This window comes from Carlito syrichta, unplaced genomic scaffold, assembly GCF_000164805.1.
Source record: "Carlito syrichta isolate Samal-C Ts95f unplaced genomic scaffold, Tarsius_syrichta-2.0.1 Scaffold123576, whole genome shotgun sequence".
Lineage (NCBI taxonomy): Eukaryota > Metazoa > Chordata > Mammalia > Primates > Tarsiidae > Carlito > Carlito syrichta.
In genome coordinates, this window is record NW_007067672.1 from 75,876 (window position 1) to 101,467 (window position 25,592).

The 25,592-nt window shown below is 41.2% G+C and overlaps 1 protein-coding gene across 1 annotated transcript in view; it reads left to right on the plus strand.

Moving 5' to 3' along the window:
• The window catches only part of POLN (DNA polymerase nu), a 141,195-nt gene that overhangs the window by 45,373 nt on the left and 70,230 nt on the right, over window positions 1-25,592 (plus strand). Inside the window, 1 exon segment of the mRNA XM_021707722.1 lies at window positions 24,983-25,043. Coding sequence (XP_021563397.1) covers window positions 24,983-25,043 — 61 coding nt within the window.

The window sequence follows — 25,592 nt, forward strand, 5'->3', positions numbered from 1 at the left end:
AAGTGGAGGGCATAGGACAGTCTATAAACATATTAAATGAGTAATAATACAGAAGATGATAAAATATTGTGGAAAATACGTAGAGAGGAAGAATCAGCAGCCTTGGGAAGAGGAGACAACTGAGCTTTACCAGGGTGAGGGAGGGGCCATGCGGGTCTATCAGGGAGAAGCCGTCCATGCAGAGGGGACTGCCCATCAGAACCACTCACAGGGTCCTGGATGCCACATGAGGTCAGGGCCACGCACCCTTCAGACCACAAGTCAGGTGCTGCAGATTGCTAGGTCAAGTGCAGGGTGTCATCCCAGCACCAGGTGCCATACTAGGTGTGTCGCTGTGGCCCTCTCCTTGCTCTGCACCAATTGTCTTTTTCTGTGTTTTTGTGCAGTGGTTTTTAAGTGTTTTGTTTTCCTAAGAAAAATTATTTCAAGAAGCATCTGACATTGTCTGACAGAGTCTGGAGGCCACAGAACCTTGGTTTTGGGCAGACCTAATTGATCCCAGATCAATTAGTAGTAATTTGACTATAGCAAGGTATTTACTGAATTGCAACCTCCATTTTTCTCACCCATGCAATGATCAAAGTAGTGTCTTCTTTGCTGGGTTATTATGGAAAATATTTATTCTTTATTTTATTCCTTCAACTACTGCTTGTGGATTGCTCCTACGTGCTAGGATGTGTAGTAGGTGCTGAGGACACAGCAAGGACGTGGTGGGCCCCGCCCTCAGGAGGCGAGAGTCCTGCTGGGTAGAGTGAAGCTTGGTTGTTCCTGATAGCCAGCCCATCTGAGGTGCCCCAAAACAGGCTGCCATCCCTTTTTTCATATTTCTACCACCTCTTGAATAGGGCACCTTTAGTTTGGAGCTTTGATACGTAGAAAGGTGAAAATGCCTAGGCCCACACAGTACCTGAGGAGGAAAACAACGGGTAATGTCTCTCACAAGTTCAACTTTTATTCACAGCTGAAAATATTCCCTGCTTGGCATTTCCCTTACCACCACTGACATTTTAACAAATGCCGCATTGTAGAATTGAAACATCACCTCAGCACCTTGCCTTTTGCTGAATGTGAAATAAAGGCTGTTAATATTGAGTTTTTCTAGATCAGTTCTCTCATTTGTTTGAACACACCCAAGTTCACCAGGAAAGCAGATGCTGGGGTGTGCCTCGCCCCCACTGCTATATTTTCCCCTCCAGCTACTAATGGGAAGCTTGGGTGGTGGTGCCCCCGAGAGTGATTGATAAGAGATGAGCACAGGGTGTTTTCTTGAGTGGGTCTCAGTGTTCTGGATAATTTGGCTAGGCTTAAATATACAAACGACTTGAAAGTGATTTTCATACACTTTGATGTCCACAGTGGAAAATTGTATACCCTAGAAGACAATACAATTATTGAAAAAAGATTATTCCAATTTGCTTCTAGTTCCAGAGTTTGGGGAACTTAAAACTGTCCTCCTGATGTATGAGCACATCACTGTGTGCTCCTGTTTTTGGCTCCAGGGTGTTCAAGAGAAGCACAAGCATGGTCTCAACCCACTGAACTCTGGTAGAACTGGGAGATGAAAATGTTCATGTGTGGTCAGCATGAAGGGACCTGCTGATGTCGTGTAAATAACACTTAATTGACTCCCACAGATTAGGGCTCTACTGCTTTCACACACAGAAACATTCAGATGTTACCATTTGATGTCCCGGTTGACCATCTCCTTACCTGAAGAGAGCAAAGGGAAGTCCTGTCCCTCCTGGCAACAGGATATCCGCAGAGTAGTCATTATTTCTTTCTTCTTCCTAAAAAAGGCAGAGTTCCACCTGTGTGTTAACATCTGGTGTTGGTCTTTGACAGCCTCTGTTCGCTAGAGTGATCTCTGACTCAGATACTCTCAAGGGCGTGTGACAACCACACTTTCATTGATGCCCTCGGCATGCTGAGGGCCACCCTAGGCTTAACCCACATTCGACTGTCACCCAGTGGAAACTGGCTCCCTCCCAGATGGTTAGGCTGTGGTCAGTTGTCACATCCACCATAGTCACTTTGGTGGCCCTTGGTCTTTGATAGATTACATGCACGTATGTTGATTGCTCACGTAGACACGTGGAACATGCGTTTGTGCATGAGACTTTAGGGTTCCCCAGTTTATCTCCCAGCACTCATGTCTGATCACTGCTGTCATTGCTGAGGCCCGTAGAGAAGCGCTGCAGCATTTCATGTATTTGTGAATGTGAAACCGTGTACATGAGTAGACATTCACAGACCTGACTGGTACACATTCTGCAACCTACAGGTAGCACTAGCCCTGGAAAGCTTGGTATGGGCCAACACCCTCCTCCAGAGAGGCCTTGCTAGGGGCCTCGAAGGATGGTTACACATGTGGTTCCCTGGCTGCTTCCTTTCTCCTGATTTTCCCAGCCTCATTCCTCAGGGGCCTGAAGCATTCTCTTTTTTTCCTCAGAGCACCATGGAGATCTTTCTGTGATGCTCTTTCATTTTGTTCATTTGAATGTGTGTTGTGTGATTTTTTGCATGTGATACACCTATCAGGATAGACAACAACTCCCAGAAAGTGAACTCTGTGTGTGCATTCCTTCTGCATTGCTACCCCTCCCTGGGCTACATTTTATGATACTTTCTGTGTGATGGTACAGAATAAATATTGGAGGATGCATACAAAAGTCATAAGTAGAAATAAGGAGTTTCATCAAAAATCACAATTTATGTATTGTGTATATTCAATTTTTGATGGCTGACAGGTTTTGAATGCCCCTCCATCTCACTCATTCAGTAAATGCACATTTATTACATGTGTTCTATGTGCTGGGTGTGGCTGGAAAGGGAGATCCAAGCCCCCAGCTATACAGTGTTGTGATTAGTATTTGGACTGAGAGATGTGGAGAATGCTCCCAGAGTGTCGCAACAGATGCCCACATATGCCTGATTAGGGAGCTAGACAAGGCAAAAAAGGGGGCTTGAGCAGAGACTTGAAGGGTTTATAAAAGGAGGGGAAGTTAAAACAACAATACGATACCACTACATTCCTTTTAGAATGGCTAAAATCCAAACATCTCCCAATTGCTGGTGAGGGTGTGGGCAACAGACATTCATTGCTGGTGGGAATGCAAAATGATACTGGAAGAGTTTGGCAGTTTCTTACAAAACTAAATAACATATGCTCCAGCCATTACTCCGCTAGGTATTTACCAAATTAATGTGAAAACTTATGTTCACAAAAAACTCTGTGCACAAATGTTTATGGCAGTTTTATTTATAACGGCCAAAACAAACAAACAAACAAACAAACAAAAACCCCAGAAGCAACCAAGATGTTCTTTTGTAGGTAAATGGATAAACAAACTGTGATACATACATACTGAGAAATATTATTCAGTGATTAAAAGGAATAAGCTATAAAGCCATAAAAAGACATGGATGAATCTTAAATTCATATTGTCAAATGAAATAAGTCAATCTGGAAAGGCTACATATCATATGATTTCGAATTATATGACATTTGGAAAAGGCAAAACTACAGAGACAGTAAAGAGATTAGTGGTTGCCAGAGGATCAGGACTGAGACTGAGGGATGAGGTTGAATGAGTGAAGCTTAGGGGATTTTTTAGGGTAGTAAAATTATTTTGTATGACACTACAGGGAAGGATACTTAACACTATGTATTTGTCAAAACCAACAGAATGTATAACAGCAAGCGTGAACTTTATATAAAAATTTTAAAGTCATTTATAAGGTTGGGGAAATCTCAGAATGGGATACAGAATGTGACATATCAATCCAACTATATTAAATCTGTATGAAATCGAAGAAAGTTGTTGAGATGCTGGAGAAAGAAAGATACTGACTTAAAATGAATGGAGCCTTAAAGACAAAAGGTAGATGGAACAGAAGATAATCATTGTACTCAAGTTGATAAAGTTGTTTTCCACAGGGGTACAGGTTAACAATTCTTCTTCTTTTTTCTTCTTCTTGAAGTTATTTTCTAGTTTTATTCCCACTATGGTCTGAGAAGGTGCTTGATATGATCTTGATTTTTTTAAACATTTATTGAGACTTGATTTGTGGCCTATCATATGGTCTATCTTGGAGAATGTTTCATGCGCTGTTGATAAAAATGTATACTCTGTAGTTTTGGAGTAGAATGTTCTATAGATGTCTATTAGTTCCATTTGCTCTAGGGTCCAGTTTAACTCCAATGTTTCTTTGTTGACTTTTTGCCATAATGATCTGTCTATTGCTGTCAGTGGAGTGTTGAAGTGTTCCACTATTATTGTATTGCTGTCTATCTCTTTTTTTAGGTCTAGTAGAATTTATTTTATAGAGCTGAGGGCTCTGGTGTTAGGTGTGTATATATTTAAAATTGTTAGGAAGGGAGAAGATGGCGGTGGAGCCAGACTATGCCGGGTCGCAGTGTGAGTGAGTGAATAAGTGTATGGAAAATTTTGTGTATGTGTTGGTAAGTAAGTGGGCATGTGAGTGGCTGACTGAGAGGGGACTTGGGAGCAGTGGCCAGGGTTCTCCTGGTGAAATGGCTAGTGCCGTAACTACTCTGCTTTGTCTGTAGTGCTTCTCTGGGACACAGAATCCAAGCACCATTTTGAAAAAAATCAACAAAGCCATTCCCAGGAGGAAACTGCCGGGAGAGACTGCCAGCTCCAGGCTCTGCCTCACCACTGCAGTGCCTGACTGGACACTGACAGCAAGGGCTGCAGAGGGAGCACAGCAAGGGAGCCCAGAGGCAGGCCCCGCTGGAGAAGATGAAAGGGGCACCCTGCCACCATCTTGGAAAAGGGGCAGGAAAGTGCTCCAGCTTGTTCATCATGGAGTGACAGACTCAATCTCTGTGACTGTTGGATCAACTCAGGGGTTGATCATGACCCCTGAAATATCAAATATTCTGGAAACACAAACTCCAGAGGGACAGGATGAGTGCTGAGTCTCAGGCACCCAACCCCTTACCCTGATGAAGCTGTGGGACAAAGGGTGTGGCCAGAAAAGGACCAGGAAGATCTCCAAAGAGATCAGTGGAAAGTCTAGGGCTGACCCAATCCTCTCCTCCCCAGAAATCCTCTGAACCACGTGGCTGGGGCACAACTGAGAGGAACGAACCCAGGCAGAACCTGGGCATCAGCCATGATAAGAGGGCTCCTCTCCAAGATAAGTCTAGCTGGGGCACTGCCCCTCCCCCCCCAGCATCCGTACCTGGGGAAGAGACAATTCCACACCTCCCCACCAGAAGGGATCCCCCTCACCGTATGAGAGTGGGAAGGGAGGACTGAAGCCCGACCCCTTCCTCCTTCCCTGGGCCAGATACTGGGGAAATTGTGAATGAGGCCAAGCTCTGTGGGAGATAGCAGAGGGGCTTACCTGTGAGCAGTTGAGTTATAGAACCTGCCACAAGGGGGAAGGTTTTTTGTTTGTTTTGGTTGTTTGTTTTTATTTTTATTTTTTTGAGTTGGAGCATCACTTTGTCACCCAGGCTGGAGTGTAGTGGCACACAAATGGCCACTGCAGCCTCTGCCTGCAGGGTTCAGGTGATCCTTCCACCTCAGCCTTCCAAGTAGCTGGAACTATACGCATGTGCCACCATGCCTGGCTAGTTTTTTTTTTTTTTTTATTGCAGAGATGAGGTCTCACCAAGTTGCCTGGGCTGGCCTAGAACCCATGAACTCAGGCAATTCCCTCACCTTGGCCTCCCAAAGTGCTGGGATTTTAGGCATGAGCCACTGCATTCAGACTGTTTGTTTTACATTTTTAAATTTTTTTTTAGTTGGAGTCTCAACTCTCACCCAGGCTGGAGTGCAGTGGCACACTCACGGCCACCCCAGTGTTGACCTGCTGGACTCCAACAATCCTTCTGCTTCAACCTTCCAAGTAGCCTGAATTACAGGCACATGATACTACACGTGGCTAATTTTTAAATTTATTATAGAGATGAGATCTCACCAAGTTGCCTGGGCTAGATTGAACCCAAGGGCTCAGGCAATCCACTAGCCTCAGCTTCCCAAAGTGCTGGGATTACAGACTGAGCCACCAAGTCTGGCCTTAAATTTTTAAATATTTTTCCTTTGTACACAAATGTGTATGTGAGGGTTCAATCTACATCTCCCCATCCTTTTTTTCTTTTTTCTTTCTTTTTTCTTCTTTTGTATTTATGTGTGTATGTGAATGATTGAGTGTTCATCCTTCAGTTTTTTTGTATGTTTGTTTTTGCTTTTTTGTTCTTCTCTTTTTTTAGTTTAATGTGTGTGTGAATATATGTGTGAGGATTTAATTTGAATTCCTTTTTTTTTTCCTCCTTTTCTTCTACTTTGTTTTGTGTTGGGCATGCATGTGTATGTTTGGCTTTCCTGTTTTTTTGTTTTGTTTTGCTTTGTTGGTTTTTCAGTTTGTTTTGGGGTGTGTGTTTAATTGTTCTTTGCCCTGGTTTCTGCTTTTGTTGTCCTGTGTTTTTACATTTTTTTTCAGATTTATGACCATCTTATTTCATTCTACTTTTCTCTGTTCTTCTCATTGCTGTTACTGTATCTTGGACTCAGTGAGTACACATATATACCAATTGCATCATCATATAGAGTGGTGGTAGGATTGGGTCTCAGGGAAACCATACCACAATCAGTGAACACTGTGATGTGCAAGTAGTTTTTGAATCCTAACTCCTCATCCTACACCTTATTCGACTCTCAAACCTACAAGGGACACCAAAGCTTCCCACCCACAGCCCTGTTTCAAAATAGAACAAATTCAGGACCAGGAATAAGGGAAGAATAGAGGGCTGAGCAAGCATCAGAAGTGAAAACTTCTCCCACTGCCACTGAATAAAGGAACTAAAGAGAAAAGAAAGAGATCTATTACAAGTGAGGAAAAATCAACAGAGAACACAGGTAATTCCTAGTGTAACAAAGAGAAAATTCCTGAAAAATCAGACTTCAGAGCCCAAACAATGGAAGTCACCAATGACTGACCCAGAATACAGCAGGAATTAGGGAATGAATGGAAAGAGTGAATAAGACTCAAGAAAGACAAGATGCAACACTGAAAGAACTTGTAACAGAGATTTTTGCCATAAAAAATTCATTCAGAAAATAAATAACAAGATGACAAGCATGGAAAGCAGAACTAATCAAGCAGAAGGCAGAATCTCAGAACTTGAAGACCAAAACATGGAATTAACTCAATCTGTAAAAAACAGAAAACTCAGAAAGAAAGAACAAAGCCTCCAAGAGATGTGTGATTATATCAAGAGACTGAATCTATCCCTGATTGGTATCCCAGAAGAAGAAAGGGAAATGTAGAACAATTTGGAGCAAGTATTCCAGGAAGTTATCCAAGAAAACTTTCCCCATCTCACCAGGGATGTGACCAACCAAACATAAGAGATACAGAGAACCCCCACAAGACATCAAATGAGAAGACCAACCTCTAGATGCGTAGTAACTTACCTGCACAAAGAAGGTACAAAAGGAAAAAATCCTAAAGACAGCAAGAGAGAAATGTCAAACTACCTACCGGGGAAAACCAATCAGAATAGCAGAAGACCTATCAGCAGAAACACCACAAGCTAGAAGGGACTGGAGTCCAATATTCAAAGTCCTCAAATGTTGGGAGCTAGCCATGGAGGCCCGCCTGAGCGTTAGGGATCCAGGTAAGCTGCAGACCCTAAGACCACTAGGTTGAGTTCAGGAGCTGAAGGCCCATTCCCTCTTCCCTTCTTTGCTGTTTGGCATGATCCACTAGCAGGGACTGATCTAAGCATGAAGTTCTGAGAATACGACAGGCATGGCTTACTTTAGGAGTCCATTGTTCCCGTTTCTCACAGACTGCGGTTTCAGCTTTATACTTAACATAATTCAAACTCAGGTCACATTTGGGAGCCTTTAATATGGTACAAGCTTCTTTTAAGATGTAATGGTATATTTGTAGAATTAGCATATACATACAAAGTGCTATTTCAACCTTAATAATACAGATAACTATCTAGAGCTACTAGAAATGGCCCAGCACAAACTTTGGGCTGGGCCACATTCCTAAAGGCCCAGCACAAACTTTTGGGCTGGGCCACATTCCTAAGGGCCCAGCGCGTACTGTCGACTAGGCTGCTTTCTTTTAAACCTGCTTTTAGCTACAGTTAGTATAGGGTTTTTTCTATTTATTAGAAATTGAATTTATTTTATTCATAGAAAGTATTGTAGAATAGGTTATGCTATGGCAGTGAATTATGTCAGTTCAAGCATGATCAAACATGATATTTTGAGGTTTAATAAGAATACAGCTAACTTTAGAAATTACATTGTTTCCATCTTCTACATTTGCGGTTTTGGCTTTAATACAATTTACAGTTCATACTTGGGTTTTATTTTTTAGAAGCTTTATTGCTAATGATCAGGATTAGGAGTTAGAAACTTTTATAAAAGTTAAAATAGATTTACAGGATTTTGGAACAGCCATTTTGTTAAGAGATTATAATCAATTGTTCCTAGAAACGGCCCAGTGTGATCTTTTGACTGAGTTACATTCCTTAGGAATTGGTTTGGGCTATAATTAAGAGTTTCTATAGTGTAGGTAGAATTAGCATAAAATAGAGAGGAATTGGAATTTAGGTTGGTTATTAGGTGTTGTGTATGCATAGGTTTTAAAAGTTATTGATTATTAGAATATTATGACATTAGAATTGTTGTATTGCTTTTGAGAAATATTAACCAAGCATGAGGAGCAGTGAGATAGTTTTGGGATCCTCATTCCTCATGCTTGGGGAAACACCTGGTGGGTGGGGGATGCCCCTCATCCACTTGGCTCTATGTTCATGTAAATGTCTTGTGATTTAATTGGGATTGCCCTTCCTCATACTCCAGGAAACACCTGGGGGGTGAGGGATGCCCCCTCCTGCACCTGGCTTTGTGTTCATGTGAAAGACTTGCAAGACTCCCTGTGTAAAATTTGGGGATAAATACCAGCTGTAAGTTTCAAAAATGGGTTCTGCTCAATTCACTGAACAGTTGTCCACTTTCTTTCTTTCTCTTTCTTCCACTTTATATCTATCCCTCCATCTTTCTTTCTTTTAATATCTATCCTTACTACAGAGTCGGCTTCTGCACTAGACAGAGTCCAGCTTCTTTCTTTCTCCCCCAGTCTCTTTCTTTCTTTTAATATCTATCCCTACGAATCGCCAGTACCATCACACCTTCCAAGGGACCTGCTAAATCTCTCTTCGGGGGCTGGCTCCCCAAACTCAAAGATAAAAAATTTCAACCAAGAATTTCCTACTCAGCCTAGCTCAGTTTTATCAGAGATGGAAAATTAAAGTCCTTCCCAGACATCCAATCCCTAAGAGATTATGCAGTTTCCAGACCAGGTCTATAGGAGATACTTAAAAAGGTATTAAGCATAGAGGAAAGAAAAGAAAAGAATGATCATGCACTTCCTAAGAGAACAGGAGAACATAGAATCAACAGAGAATACATTGCAACTGCAAACTTGAAAACACACACATACCTCAACCCAACAGCTAAAAGAAAACGAGCAAAGAAAGAAGAAACTTTATAATTGCCTCATGGCCAGACACAGTGGCTCACACCTGTAATCTCAGCACTTTGGGAGACCAAGGTGAGAGGATTGTCTGAGCTCAGGGATTTAAGACCAGCCTGAGTAACATGGCAAGACTTGTCTCTACAATAAATAAAAGACTCAGCCAGGCATGGTGGCACATGCCTGTGTTTCCAGCTCCTTGAAAAGCTGAGGTGGAGGAATCTCCTGAGCCCAGCAGGTCGAGGCTGCAGTGGATGTGAGCATGCTACTGCACTCCAGCCTGGGTGACAGAGTGAGACTCCTACTAAAAAAAAAAGAACCTCATGATGAGGATGAGCAATCACATTTCAATAATCAGCCTGAATGTGAATGGACTAAATGCACCACTGAAAAGACTCAGAATGGCAAACTGGATAAAAAACTATGACCCAATAATTTGCTGCATCCAGGAAACTCACCTCACCACAAGGGACACATACAGACTAAAAGTTAAGAATGGAAAATGTGTTCCAGGTGAATGGACTACTAAGAAGGCAGGAGTCGTGATCTTAATATCAGACAAAACAACCTTTAAGCTATCAAAAATTTAAAAAGACATGGAAGGACACTATGTAATGATAAAAAGTTCAATCCATCAACAAGAAATGTCCATCCTAAACATATATACACCAAATACAGGAGCACCAGTGTTTGTAAAGCAACTACCAAGTAAACTAAAAATATGTATATTGACTCTAACACTCTAATAGCTGGGGACTTAAATACCCCACTGACAACGCTGGATAGTTTATCAAGGCAAAAAATCAGCAAAAAGATCCAGTACCTCAACTTGATGCTTGACCAAATGAACTTAATAGATACCTACAGAATACTCCACCCAGCAACCACAGAATATACATTCTCTTCATCACCACATGGAACATACTCCAAGATTGATCACATCCTTGGCCATAAATCAAGCATAAACAAACTTCATAAGATCAAATACTGCCACGCACCTTCTCAGACCACAGTGGAATAAAAATAAATATCAACACCAACAAAATTCCCCCCAAACCCACAAAGATATGGACACCAAACATCATGATGCTGAATGACTACTGGGTCAACACAGAAATCAAAACAGAAATTAAAAGATTCTTGGAAACAAATGAAAGCAAAGAAACATCTTACCAAAACCTCTGGAATGCCATGAAAACAATTCTAAGAGGGGAATTTATATCTCTATGAACACACATCAAGAAAATGGGACGATCACAAGTTAACAACCTAACAAATCACCTAAGGGAGCTGGAAAGACAAGACCACCAAAATCCTAACTTTAGCAGAAGAATCCAGATCATCAAAGTAAAAGCCCAAATTCAGGACACAGAAGGCAAAAATATCATAGAAAAAAATCAACAAAACAAAAAGCTGATTTTTTGAAAGAATAAATGAGATTGACAGACCCCTAGCTAGAATGACCAAGAAAAAGAGAGAAAAAGCCCAAATAAACACAATCAAAAATGTAAAAGATCAAATCACAACTGACCCCAAAGAAATACAAAAGATTATCAGAGGTTACTATGCACACCTGTATGGAAATAAACTTGAAAACCTAAATGAAATGGAGGATTTCTGACATCACACAGTCTCCCAAGGTTGAAACAAGAAGATATTAGGACACCAAATAGACCAATAACAACCTAGGAAATCAACTCCATCATTAGAAAGCTACCTAAAAAAAAAGCCCGGGACCAGATGGCTTTCCAGTGGAATTCCACAAAATGTACAAGGAGTTGCTGATACCAATCCTATTGAAAGTATTCCAGACAATTGAGAAAGACAGAATTCTCCCCAAATCATTTTATGCAGCTAACATCACAATGATATCCAAACCAGGTAAAGAGTCAACAAAAAGAGAGCTACAGGCCAATATCCCTAATGAACATAGATGCAAAAATTCTCAGTGAGATTCTAGCAAATTGGATCCAACAACACATCTCAAAAATCATCCACCATGACCAAGTAGGCTTCATCCCCAGGATGCAGGGCTGTTTCAACATCTGCAAGAACATAAATGTAATTAAATATATTCACAGATGTAAAAACAAGAACCACATGATTGTATCAATAGATGCAGAAAATGTTTTTGATAAAATCCAGCATCCCTTCATGATAAAAACCTTTAAACATCTAGGTATAGAAGGAATATACCTCAAAATAGTGCTATTTATGATAAACCCACAGCCAGCATATTCTTTTTTTTTTTTGAGTTGGAGTCTCACTCTTTCACCCAGACTGTAGTGCAGTGGCCGCTCCTGGCCACCGCAGCCTCGACCTGCTGGGCTCTGGCGATCCTTCCGCCTCAGCCTTCCAAGTAGCTGGAACTACAGGCATGTGCTACCACACCTGGCTAATTTTTGATTTATTGTAGAGATGAAGTCTAGCCAAGTTGCCCAGGCAAGTCTCGAACCCGAGGGCTCAGGCAATTCACTCACCTCAGCCTCCCAAGGCGTGGGATTACAGGCTGAGCCACCCAGCCCTGCCAGCATATTCTTAAATGGACAGAAACTGGAAACATTTCCCCTGAAAACCAGAACAAGACAAAGCTGCCCACTCTCACCCCCCATTCAACATTGTATTGGAAATTCTAGCCAGAGCAATCAGACAAGAGAAGGAACGAAATAGGAAAAGAGGAAGTCAAGTTATTCCTCTTTGCTGATGATATGGTCCTATACCTCGAAAATCCAAGAGAATCTGTCAAAAACCTGCTTTCTCTGTTAAAGGATTTTGGCAAAATCTCAGGATATAAAATACATGTGCAAAAGACAATCACGTTCCTATACATCAACAACAAGCAGGCAGAGAACCAAATAAAAAGCACAATCCCATTCACAATAGCCACTAAAAAAATGAAATACCTCAGGATTTTCCTAACCAGAGAAGTGAAAGACCTTTACAATGAAAAGTACAAAACACTGTTCAAAGAAATCCAAGAAGACACAAACAAATGGAAAAATATTCCACGCTCATAGATAGGAAGAATCAACATTGTTAAGATCTCCATCCTACCAAGGGCAATCTACAGATCAATGCAATACCCATTAAATTACCAACATCATTCTTCTCAGACCTGGAAATGACAATACAGAAATTCATTTAGAAACATAAATGAACCGGGCTCGGTGGCTCAGCCTGTAATTCCGCGCCTTTGGGAGGCTGAGGTGAGTGGATTGCCCAAGCCCGTGGGTTAGAGATCCGCCTGGGCAGGTGAGACCTCATCTCTACAATAAAATCAAAAAAATTAGCTGGGCGTGGTAGAGCACGCCTGTAATTCCGGCTACTCAGAAGGCTGAGGCGGAAGGATTGCCGGAGGCAGCAGGTCTTGAAGGCAGCAGGTCGAGGCTGCAGTGGCCGGGAGCGGCCACTGCACTCCAGTCTGGGCGACAGAGTGAAACTCCAACTCAAAAAAAAAACATAAATGACCATGAATAGCCAAAACAATCCTTAGCAAAAGAAACAAAGCCGGAGGTATCACACTTCCAGACTTTAAATTTTTCTATGTCTCACTGTGGTTTTGATATGCATTTCTCTGATGATTAGTGAGGCTAAGCACTCTTTACTGTAAGGCTACTACAATAATCAAAACAGCCTGGTATTGGTACAAGAGTAGGCATATGGACCAATGGAACAGGATAGAGATTCCAGAAACAAAACCTCAATTTCTCAACCAACTCATCTTCAACACAGCCTCCACCAACAACCACTAGGGAGAGGAGAACCTATTCAGTAAATGGTGCTGGGAAAACTGGCTGACCACATGCAGAAGATCGAAACAGGACCCCTACCTTTCACCATACACAACGATCAATTCCAGATGGATCACAGACCTAAACATAAAACCTCAAACTGTAAGAAGCTTAGAAAATGCAGGAGACATCCTTATGGAAATTGGAGCTGGCAATCAATTCCTGATCAAAATCCCAAGTGTCCAGGCCATAAGAGATAAGATAGACTAGTGGGACCTCATTAAGCTGAATAGCTTCTGCAAAGCAAAAGAAATCATCAAGAGAATGGGGAGACAGTCCACAGAATAGGAAAAAACATTTGCCAACTGTATAACGGACAAAAACCTAATGTACAGGATCTACAAGTGAGAGGACCGTAATAAAGTATACCATAGACTTAGGTTAAGAGCATGCTATAACCCAATAAATATGTAATCAGCTTGTGGACAATAGCACAGCCATTTTTAGTTTTCTGTGTTAAAACATAACCTGTAACTGTTTAAAGTTCCAGTTATGGGAAAAACTGCAAAGCTTCAACCCCTTCCCTTATCTCACTTTCCCCTTAGCAACATCCAATCAGGTGCCAGGGGGTAATCACCTAAGTTTCCAGATGTCTCTGCAACTTCCCTAGCTAGTGGACCAAGGTCAGCCCGAGTCAGGCTAGCCAATCCTCCACGATTAAGCTGACCACCAGAGGTTACTACCCAATTAAATGGTAACACAACTGGAAAGCCCCCCCAAACTCCTCCTCCCTTTGTGTAAAAGCATAAAAGGCATCTGCTTAAGGAAATCAGGGCCTCTGAATGTACTCCGCTGTGTCAGCTGTCAACAGAGGCCCAGGCTCGAGCTTGTAAATAAAGACCCTCTTGAACTTTCATTGGAATTGGCTCTTGGTGGTCTCTCAGATTGAACTTTTGGCCACTACACAAGGAACCCAAATGTGCTGAAAGGAAAAACAGACAAACAACCCCATTAAAAAGTGGGCAAAAGACATGCATAGACACTTCTCAAAAGAAGATATACAGGCATGAAAATATCCTCAGCCTCACTAATCATCAGAGGAATACAAATCAAAACCGCATGAGATACCACCTAACTCCAGTAAGAATGACCATCATCAATAAAACAAGATGCTGGCAAGGATGCAGAGAAAAAGGTACACTTCTACACTGCTGGTGAGAATGCAAACTAGTGCAACCTCTTTGGAAAACAGTGTGCCAATTTCTAAAAGAACTAGACATTGACCTTCCATATGATCCAGCAATCCCTCTACTGGGAATATACCTGGAGGAACCCAAATCATTCTACAAAAAAAGATACTTGCACACACATGTTTCTTGCAGCTCTATTCACAATGGCAAAAACATGAAACCAAATATGTTACCCATTGGATTAAAAAAATGTGGTACATATACACAATGGAATATTATGCAGCCATGAAGAAGGACAAACATATGGACTTCACAGCAACTTGGATGGATTTAGTCTATAATACTCAGTGATCTTTCACAAAAACAAAGAACAGAGTACCACATGTTCTCACTCATAAGCAGACTCTGAACATTTACCATAATACTATAAGAAAGGTATTGGTAGTAGCAGGATACTACTGGGGTGGGATAGGGGGACACAACATCAATAAGTGTATCTGATCTCAAACCAGGCAGAGTGGGGACCAAGGAGAACTCCAAACTTTACCTGTTTGATGACCACTTGTATACTTAATCCTGAATTGTACCCCATATCTTTAAAATAAAATAAAATAAAATAGTTATGTCTTCTTGTTGGATTGATCCCTTTATCATTATATAATAGCCATCTTTGTCTTCTCTTTTCTTTTCTTTTTACCCTTGTTAATTTAGTCTGTTTTTACCTGGTATGAGAATAACTCCTTTTGCTTGTTTTGGGTTTGTTTTCATTTGCATGGAGTATTTTTTTCCATCCCTTTACCTTGATTCTATAGGAGTCTTTGTGTGTTGAGTGGGTCTCTTGAAGGCAGCAGATATCTAGATTATGTTTTTTTGTCTGTCCTGCCAGTCTATATCTTTTTAGTTGAACATTGAAACCATTTATGTTCAGGGTTAATAATAACATGTAAAATGCTATTCGATTCATCATGCTAGTTGTTATCTGCTTGCTTTATTTTTTTTATTTTTTTTTTGAGTTGGAGTCTCACTCTATCACTCAGGCTGGAGTGCGGTGGCATGCTCATGGCTACTACAGCTTTGATCTGCTGGGCTCAGGTGATCCTTCTGCCTTAGCCTTCTAAGTAGCTGGGCCTACAGGCATGTGCTACCATGCCTGGTTAATTTTTTTTAAATTGTGAGATGATGTCTCACCAAGTTGCCCAGGCTGGTCTCAAATTCGTGGGCTTGGGAAATCCTCTCACCTTGGCCTCCCAAAGTGCTGGGATTATAGGTATGAGCCACCGCACCTGGCCTGGTTGCTTTATTTTTTAGTATTTTTCTGTTATGTTGGTGTTCTATAAGTCCTGTGAATTTTATGATTTTGAGTGTTTTTCTACTAGTGTATTTCAACCTTTTGTTTCAGTATTTAGAACTCCTTTGAGTATTTCTTGTAGAGACAGTCTAATGGTGACAAATTCCCTCAGTGTTCGCTTGTCTGAGAAAGACTATTTTTCCTTCATTTATGAAACTTAGTTTTGTGGGGTGCAAGATCCTTGGCTAACTGTTATTTGAGGAGATTGATGATGGGGTCCCAATCCCTTCTGGCTTATAGAATGTCTTCTGAGAAGTCTGCTGTTCGTTTGATAGGCTTACCTTTGTAAGTTATTTGATGTTTTTGTCTCACTGCTCTTAAAATTATTTCCTTCACATTAACTTTGCATAACCTGATAATTATCTGCCTTGGAAATGACCTTTTTGCAGTGAATCTTCTGGGGGTTCTTTGGGCTTCTTGTATCTGGATGTTTAAATCTCTGATGAGGCCAGGGAAGTATTTCTCCACTATTTTCTCAAATAGATTTTCCAAATCTCTTGTTTTCTCTTCTTCCTCAGGAACATCTGTGATTTTTAGTTTGGACATTTTACATAATTCCACATTTCTTGGAGACTTTGTTCCATTTTCTTGATTCTTTATTGTTGTCTGATTAGGCTAACTCAAAAGCCTTGTCTTGAAGTTCTAGGATCCTTCTACTTGTTCTAGTCTACTGGTACAATTTTCCACTGCATTGTCTACTTCCTTAAATGATTATTTCATTTTCAGAATTTCAGCTTGATTTTTTTAAAGGTGTCCATCTCTTTGGAAAATTTTTCATTCATGTCCTGAATCGTTTTTTAAAATTTCTTTGTGTTGGTTTTCAACTTTCTCCTGAATCTCATTGAGCAATTTTAAAATCAACCTTTTGAATTCTACTTCTGGAATTTCAAAGATTTCATTTTTGTTAGGGTCCATTGCTAAAGAGTGTGATTTTTTTGGGGGGGGGGATATTGAAGAACTCTGTTTTTTCATAATGTCAGAATTATTTTTCTGGTTCCTTCTCATTTGGCTAGACAATATCTTCTTATTTGAGGTTGACAAGTGGCTGACATAGGCACTGTAGGGGGTCCCTTGGTTTTATATATATAGCCTTTGTGTTGAGTTTCTCAATTGCCAGCTGTGGTGGTCCTGTGATGGGTATTTGCACAGACTCAAGACATCCTGAATGGTAGTTTGGATAGTGGTGTTAGATTGGGTCTGAGACCAGACCTTCCCTATAGCTGATGGGCTGTACTGTTGACCTCCAGCCAGGGGGTGGCACTTGTGGTGGTAGAAAGCCAGCTGTGATGGTGACTGTGGCCTTTCTGCCTGGCCTGTGTTGCTCCAAGGAAGTGCCCAGCCAACCTAGGTGGTGAACAGGGCTGTGGGGATTATCTACATTCTCTGTTTTGAGCCTTTGGGGTATGTGGGATGTGGAAGAGCTCAAGCTCCCCACTTGTATGCACTCTTGGCTACCTCAGTGGGTATTGAGAGGAAGTCTCCAGGCACTGGGCTAATGGGGTAACTCTGCTATGCTGAGGCTGCTCAAAGGAGTTTATCTTGGGCTTGAGGGGTTGCTATGGCAATGAGTCCTATCTGCTCCTCTGCCTTGGCTTCAGGAAGTCTGCATTCAGAATGTCAAAGTGCAGTTGATCTCAGGTGTTCTCAGCAGCATACCCCAGCCAGGAACTGTCTGCCACCATGGGGTTTGCCCTTGGGGCTCTTCTCTTCCCAGGCTGGCTAGAAAGCAGCCACCAGCAAGGGATGGGTTCTTCGGATATGGTGCCTGGAGGGGCTCAGGGCTGTTTTTTTCTGCACCCTTCCAAGTGTGTTTCGGCAGTGCGGGACTGTAGGTAAGGCAGTTTCTGAGGGATTGGAGTTCCACATGGCTCAGAAGGCCCTCCATGTTCATGGCAGGAGCACAGAATTCCTGAATTCCCCTCACTCAACTTCTCTACGGCATCTGAGAGCTGCTGGTGGTCTGTGACGTGATCCAAACTAGAGTCTGGCCAGTTCCAACCCAAGTTGACTGATTTTTCTCTTCTTTGCGTGATGTGGGCTATTGTGACTTCTTTGATGAGTCGTGGGACATGTTATTGGTCCCACTCCTCTCTGGGTGCCGAGGAAACTTGATGTCTTGGTTTACACCGTAGAAGAAATGTACTCCAACTGCCTCTAGTTGGTCATCTTGATCCTCCAATCTGAAATGATTCCAGATTAACAATTCTGATGGTACTCTGCATGTATACTGGAATTAAACATGTGATATTTGTCTGTGCTTGGCTTATTTCACGTAACATAATAATCCCCAGGCTTATCCATGTTGCTGCAAATGACAGGATTTTATTTATTTTTTTATGACTGAATAGTCTTCCATTGTGTATATGTAACACATTTTCTTTATCTATTCATCCATTGACAAATAGGTTGGTTCCAAATTTTGGCTATTATGAATAGTACTCAAATAAACATGGAAGTGTACCTATCTGTTTGACATATTGATATCCTTTCTTTTGGATATATATCCGGCAGTGGGATTGGTGGATTATATGGTAGTTCTATTTTTAGTTTTGTGAGCAACCTCCAAACTGTTTTCCATAGTGGTTGTACTGATTTACATTCCCACCAACGGTGTACAAAAGTTCACCCTTTCTCTGAATCCTCGCCAGCATGTTATTTTTACCTTTTTGATAATAGCCATATAAATTTACCTTCTTTTTTTTTGAGTCATGGTCTCACTCTGTCACCCAGGCTGGAGTGCGGTGGCATGCTCATGGTCACTGCAGTCTCAACCTGTGGGTTCAGGTGATCTTTCCACCTCAGCCTTCCAAGTAGCTGGAAATACAGGTGCATGCCACCACACCTGGATAATTTTTTTTAACCACAGAGATGAGGTCTCGCTAAGTTGTCCAGGCTAGTCTTGAACCCCTGGGCTCAGGTAATTCTCTCACCTCTGCCTCCTTATGCACTGGGATTACAGGCTTGAGCCATCACATCTGGCCTCAATTTACCTTTTTATCATTAGGTGATATTCTATGTATACCTGGTAAATTCTCTTCTACTGAATTCTACTTTGTCTTATTGTTAACATAAGCATTCCAGACTTCTTTTTTTTTTTTTTTTGAGTTGGAGTCTCACTCTGTCGCCCAGACTGGAGTGCAGTGGCCGCTCCCGGCCACTGCAGCCTTGGCCTGCTGGGCTCCGGCGATCCTTCCGCCTCAGCCTTCCAAGTAGCTGGAACTACAGGTGCGCATTACCACACCCAGCTAATTTTTTGATTTATTATAGAGATGAGGTCTTGCCAAGTTGCCCAGGCGGGTCCAGACTTCTTTTAACTTATGTTTGCATGGCAAGTCTTTTTTTGTTCATTTACTTTTAATCTATCCATATCATATTTAAGGTGGATTTCTTGTAGACAACACATAGTTGAGTCTTGTTTTTGTGTAATCTGACAAATTCTGACTTTTAATTAGTGTGTTTATAGTATCTAAATTTAATATAGTTATTGATAAGGTTGGATTTCAATCTACCATTTTATTTTTCTGTTTATCCATTCTGTTTTTTGTTCCTCTGTTCTCTCTTTCCTTTGAATTGCTGAATAATTTTTTAGGATTTCATATCAATTTATATAATGGAATTCAGATTATATTTATTTGCTTAATATTTTTAGTGATTGCTATAGAAATAATAGTTAACAAATCTAATTTTCAAACTATTTTTAGATTCATGTTTTACCACTTCAAGTAAGATGCAAAAGGCTTACAAAAACCTCTGAAATTTCTTTACTTCTCCACTTTCTGTTACCATTGTCATGTGCATTTTATCTACATACATCAAAAATACCCCAGAAAGTGTTATACCTTTTTCTTTCAACAGTTAACTTGAAAAAATGACCTATTATATTTACCTGACATTGACCACTTCTGTTGCTTGTCCTGTATTCTTGAAGTTTCATATTTCCCTTCAGCCTAAAGAACTTCTGTTAGCATTCTTTTAGACCAGGTCAGCTGATGACAGATTCTCTTAATTTTTATTCATTTGAGAACGAATATATTTGCTGAAGAGAGAGTTCCAAGTTCACAGTTCTTTTCTTTCAGCACTCGAAAGTTGTTGTTCTAGGCCTGGCGTGGTGGCTCACGCCTACAGTTTGGGAGACCGAAGTGAGAGGATTGCCTGAGCCTGTGGGTTCGAGACCAGCCTGGGCAACTTGGTGAGACCTCATCTCTACAATAAAAAAAAGAAATTAGCTGGGCATGATGGCGCATGCCTATAGTTCCAGCTACTTGGAAGGCTGAGGAAAAGGATCACTTAAGCCAAAAAGGTCAAGCCTGCAGTGGCTAAGAGCATGCCACTGCCTTCCAGCCTGGGTGATAGAATTAGACTCTAACTCAAAATAAATAAAATAAAATTTGAAAAAAAGAAAGTTGTCTTTCTACTGTCCTCTGGTCTGCAGGGTTTCTGACAAGAAGTCTACAGTCATTCACATTGTTGTTCATTTGCATGTAACGTGCTATTTTGCTCTGGCTACTTTCAAACTTTTTTTTTTTTTGAGTAGAAGTCTTACTCTGTTGCCTAGGCTGGAGTACAGTGGGACACTCATAGCTACTGCAGCCTTGACCTGCTGGGTTCAGGTGATCCTTCTGCCTCAGCCTTCTGAACTACAGGTGTATGCCACCATGCCTGGCTAATTTTTTGACTTAATGTAGAGACGAAGTCTTGCCAAGTTGCCCAGGCTGTTCTCGAACCCCTGGGCTCAGGCAGTCCTCTCACCTCCATCTCCCAAAGTGCTGGGATTATAGGTATGAGTCACCACTTCTGGCTAAACATTATTATTTTTTTGAGTTGGAGTCTCACTCTGTTGCCCAGGCTGGAATGCAGAGGCGTGCTCACGGCCACCCCAGCGTCAACCTGCTGCACTCCGGCGATCCTTCCGTCTCAGCCTTCCAAGTAGCCGGAACTACAGGCATGCACTACCATACCTGGCTAATTTTTTTGATTTATTGTAGAGACAAGGTCTCACCAGGTTGCCCGGGCTGGTCTTGAACCCTTGGGCTCAGGCAATCTACTTACCTCAGCTTCTCAAATTGCTGGGATTACAGGCTGAGCCACCAAGCCCCACCTAAACGTTTTTTTCATCTTTGCTTTTGAACAGTTTGAGTATGATGTTTCTGGGCCCAGTTTTCTTTTAATGTACCATATTTTTCATTGTTCATGTTTCTGAATCGAAATACCAACTATTCACAGAATAAGCTTAATAATAGAGTAGAGATGACAGGGAAAACAGCTAGTGAATTTGAAGACAGATCAATACAAACTATCCAGTCTAAGAAGGAAAGAAAATTGTCTTTCACTTAATTTGGGAAATTTCAAGTCATTAAAAAATTTTTTTTCTGCACAAATCTCTTTCTTTTCTCCTTCAGGAATTAAGATAACACAATTTATTTTTATTATTTTTATTTTTAGAGATGGGGTCTTGCTCTGTCATTCAGGCTGGAGCATAGTAGCACAATTATAGCTCACTGCAGCCTCAAGTTCCTGGGTTCAAGCACTCCTCCTGTCTCAGCCTCCCAAGTTGCTGAGATTATATGTGTGAGCCACCATACCTAGCTGGATAAAACAATTTTATATTGTACTTTTGATATTATCCCACAGATCCCTGAGCTCTGTTCATTTTTTTTTTTCAATATTTTTCTTTCCTTCTTAGACTGGATAGTTTGTATTGATCTGTCTTCAAATTCACTAGCTGTTTTCCCTGTCATCTCTACTCTATTATTAAGCTTATTCTGTGACTAGTTGGTATTTCTTTCTTTTTTTTTTTTTTGAGTTGGAGTCTCACTCTGTCACCCAGGTTAGAGTGTAGTGGCACGCTTCCAGCCACTGCAGCCTCAACCTGCTGGGCTCCGGCGATCCTTCCGCCTTAGCCTTCCAAGTAGCCAGAACTACACACATGTGCTACCATGCCCAGTTAATTTTTATTTATTTATTGTAGTGACGAAGTCTCACCAACTTGCCCAGGCTGTTCTCGAACCTGTGGGCTCAGTCATTCCTCTCACCTCGGCCTCTCAAAGTGTTGGGATTACAGGCTCAGCCACCGAGCCCGGCATAGTTGGTATTTCTTAAAAAGTATTATGTGATTCTAATATACAGAAAACTTAAGAGCCACTGACTTAATACCTCCAGGCCTCACACCCCTCACCTTAAAAAATTAGGATAGCTGATGTGGTGGCTCATGCCTGTAATCCCAGCACTTTGGGAGGCTGAGGTAAGAGGATTGCCTGAGCCCACGGATTCAAGACCAGTCTGGACAACATGGCGAGACCTAATCTCTACAATAAATCAAAAAATTAGCCAGGCATGGTGGTGCGTACCTGTAGGTCTAGCTACTTGGAAGGCTGAAGTGGAAGGATCACCTGAACCCAGCAGGTTGAATCTGTGGTGGCTATGAGCATGCCACTGCACTCCAGTCTGGGTGACAGAGTGAGACTACAACTCAAAAAAAAAAGAAAAAGAAAATAATATATATAACACATTTTCAATGGAATGTTATGCAACCAAAAAGAAGAACAAATTCAAGGCCTTGGCAGCCACTTGGATGCAGTTGGAGTCATCATGCTAAGTGAACTGCCACAGAAACACAGAACTGGGTTATATGGAAGGTCGATTTTTAGAGCTTTTAGGAATTGCCACACTGATTAGAGGCTGCACTAGTTTACACTCCCAACAGTGTAGAAGTGTTCCCTTTTTATCACATCCTCTCCAGCATCTGTTATTTTTTGAGTTATTGATAATGGCCATTCTGACTGGAGTTAGGTGGTATCTCAGTGTAGTTTTAATTTACATTTTCTTGATGGCTAGTGAGGTTGAACATTTCTTCATGTATCTGTTGGTCACTCATATGTCTTCTTTTGAGAAGTGACTGTTCATATCTTTTGCCTACTTTGTAATGGGGTTGTTTGTTTTTTTCTTTCTCAGCACGTTTGAGTTCCTTGTAGATCCTTGATGTTAGGTCTTTGTCAGAGTGCAATTCCCCTATGGGAATATACCCTGAAGAACTCAAATCACTCTATAAAAAAGATACCTGTACATGTATGTTTATCGCAGCATTGTTCACAATAGCAAGATCATGGAAGCAACCATGCTGTCCATCAAAAGAGGACTGAATTAAAAAAATGTGATACATATACACAATGGAATATTACACAGTCATAAAAAAGAACAAAATCATGACTTTTGCAGCAACCTGGATGGAATTAGAGTTTGTAATACTGAGTGATCTCTCACAGAAACAAAGATCTGAGTATCACATGTTCTCACTCATAAGTGGACCTTGAACAACTATCGTAATACTATAAGAAAAGGATTGACAGTGGAGGGAAACTATGGGGGGGGGCAGGGAGGGGAAGAGAGGTGGAATTAACAGTAGTCAATATCTGTCTGGGGACAAGGGGCATACCTCATCCACAAGGGTACCTGCACAATGCATATTTGTATACCTAACCCTTAACTGTACCCCACCATTTTAAAATAAAAAGTATGTATTTAAAAAAAAGAAACACAGAACTGAATACTGCGTGTTCTCACTCATAAGTGGGCCCTGAACACCAGGCATGCTAGCACAAGGGTGGAATCAGTAGGCACTAGGCACTGCTGGGAGTGGGGGTGGGGAACGTGGCAACACAGTGAGTACCTGGTTCATTACCAGGAACAGATAAGGCCAACTAGAAGGCCAAACTTCACCTGATGCAACCTACTTATGTAGAAAATCCTCACTTGAACCCCACAACTCTAAAATAAAAATAAAAAATGAGGATAATAATGCCTGCCTTAACAACTCCCTGGGTTTCAAGGGAGCGTCTACAGAGCGTCACCTATAAGATAATAGAACTTTGCTCCATGGCAGTTTGCACGGCAACACAATTCATCAGATCTAGTGAGCAAGTCAAGACTTAATAATACCCAAAGCATGGATTACCTGAGCCCGCAGGTTCGAGACCTGCCTGGGCAACTTGGCGAGACCTCATCTCTACAATAAATCAAAAAATTAGCCGAGCGTGGCAGCGTGCACCTGTAGTTCCAGCTACTTGGAAGGCTGCGGTGGAAGGATCGCCGGACCCCAGCAGGTCAAGGCTGCGGTGGCTGGGAGCGTGCCACTGCACTCCAGCCTGGGTGACAGAGTGAGACTCCAACTAAAAATAATAATAATAATAATATCCAAAGCATTCCATCCCCAGACAAGGCAGGCTGTCATTGTTCAATGTACTGCCAAGAATCAATAGGCTATTTTAATAGAAATTCTTATGATTTGAATAGTTGAAATAGGCTAGGAGCGTGACTGTGAACTATTGCACATTGCCCTAAGTTGTAAAGGTGTGAAGGTGTTTAACAAATGGCCCCTGAGGGTTTACAGAGGGTGAGGCAGCATAAACCCCAGCCATGCGGCAGGCAAAGACAGAGGCAGGTACCAAATGTCAAAAGCAGTGAGGGAGGGGCATGACTAGGGGCAAGGAGACCAGCACTTTCATCTTAAAATATATTTTTTTAAAAAACAAGATCTTGCTCTGTCACCTGGGCTGAAGTTCAGTGGTACACCGCAGCCATGAATTCCTGGACTCAGGTGATACTCCTGCTTCAGCCTTCCATGCAGCTGGGATTACAGGTTTAGCACCACCACACTCATCTAATTTTTTTTATTTTTAGTAGACACAGGTTCTTGCTGTATTGCCCAGGCTAGTCTGGAACTCCTAGGCCCAAGCAATCCCCCGACCTCAGCCTCCCAAAGTGCTGGGATTACAGGTGTGAACCATTATGCCTGACCAAAATACATTTTAAAATAAAAGTACAATATACAAATTGCACAGAAATCTACCTTTAGCATATTACATAGAAAAGTTTACGTTACATGAGTTCACAGTTTAGGCTACTATAAAAAGAATTACTGTGTACAGTTATGATAAGGGTCACACAGGCTAGAGTAAAAAGGAATTGTTCTCAAATCTGCTGATTATACTTAGTGGTGTATTCATCAAAATTATGTTTCAACATTAGACAGTTGTAGTAAGTATTATGCGTATGCATGATACATTAGAATTACCTATTTTGTTAAGGTTTAATAAAATGTGATGCATTTTAAATACCTTTAAGTAGTATAGATTAATTTAAGAGTAGATATTTCAACTACAGCTGGTCTCCTTTTATATCAACAGACCATCCAAGGTATCTCCAAGTACCCAATTCAAATGACTAAACCACGGAATTTTAAAGGTAGTTTATCTCACCCCACCTTACTAAAATCTTGGATAACAATTTTTTAAACCTAGAATTGTTTGTCATTGTTTTTCTAAGTAACTAACTGCTTCACTTTTCTGAAGTTCTCTATATTTGCATGACTAGGATTTAAATATACACTGAAAAACTAAAACACAGCTAAAGTGAAATGTTACCGCCCCTTTAGCGGTTTACAAGTGAAAAATAGATGATAATTATACAAGGAAAGTAGCTCCCCTCCCACTATCTCTCCCCTACCAACTTCCCAATAAAGAAAAAACAAATATACAACAGCACTGGCTTTTATTAAAGTCTGAAGATTACTGGATATGTTTATAAAAGCACCCTAACACTTCTTTCTTTGAAGATATTCCACTGTAATGTGGACGGTCACATTTCTAACCAAGAAAAAGTTCAAATCTGAGCAAATTAGCATTCTAGTGTCCATTCCCAAACTGCGTGTGTACCCTTGGGTTTGGTGCTCTTGCCTCCTCTGCTTTGGGCATGGCTGTACTTTTTTTTTTTTTTTTGAGTTGGAGTCTCACTGGG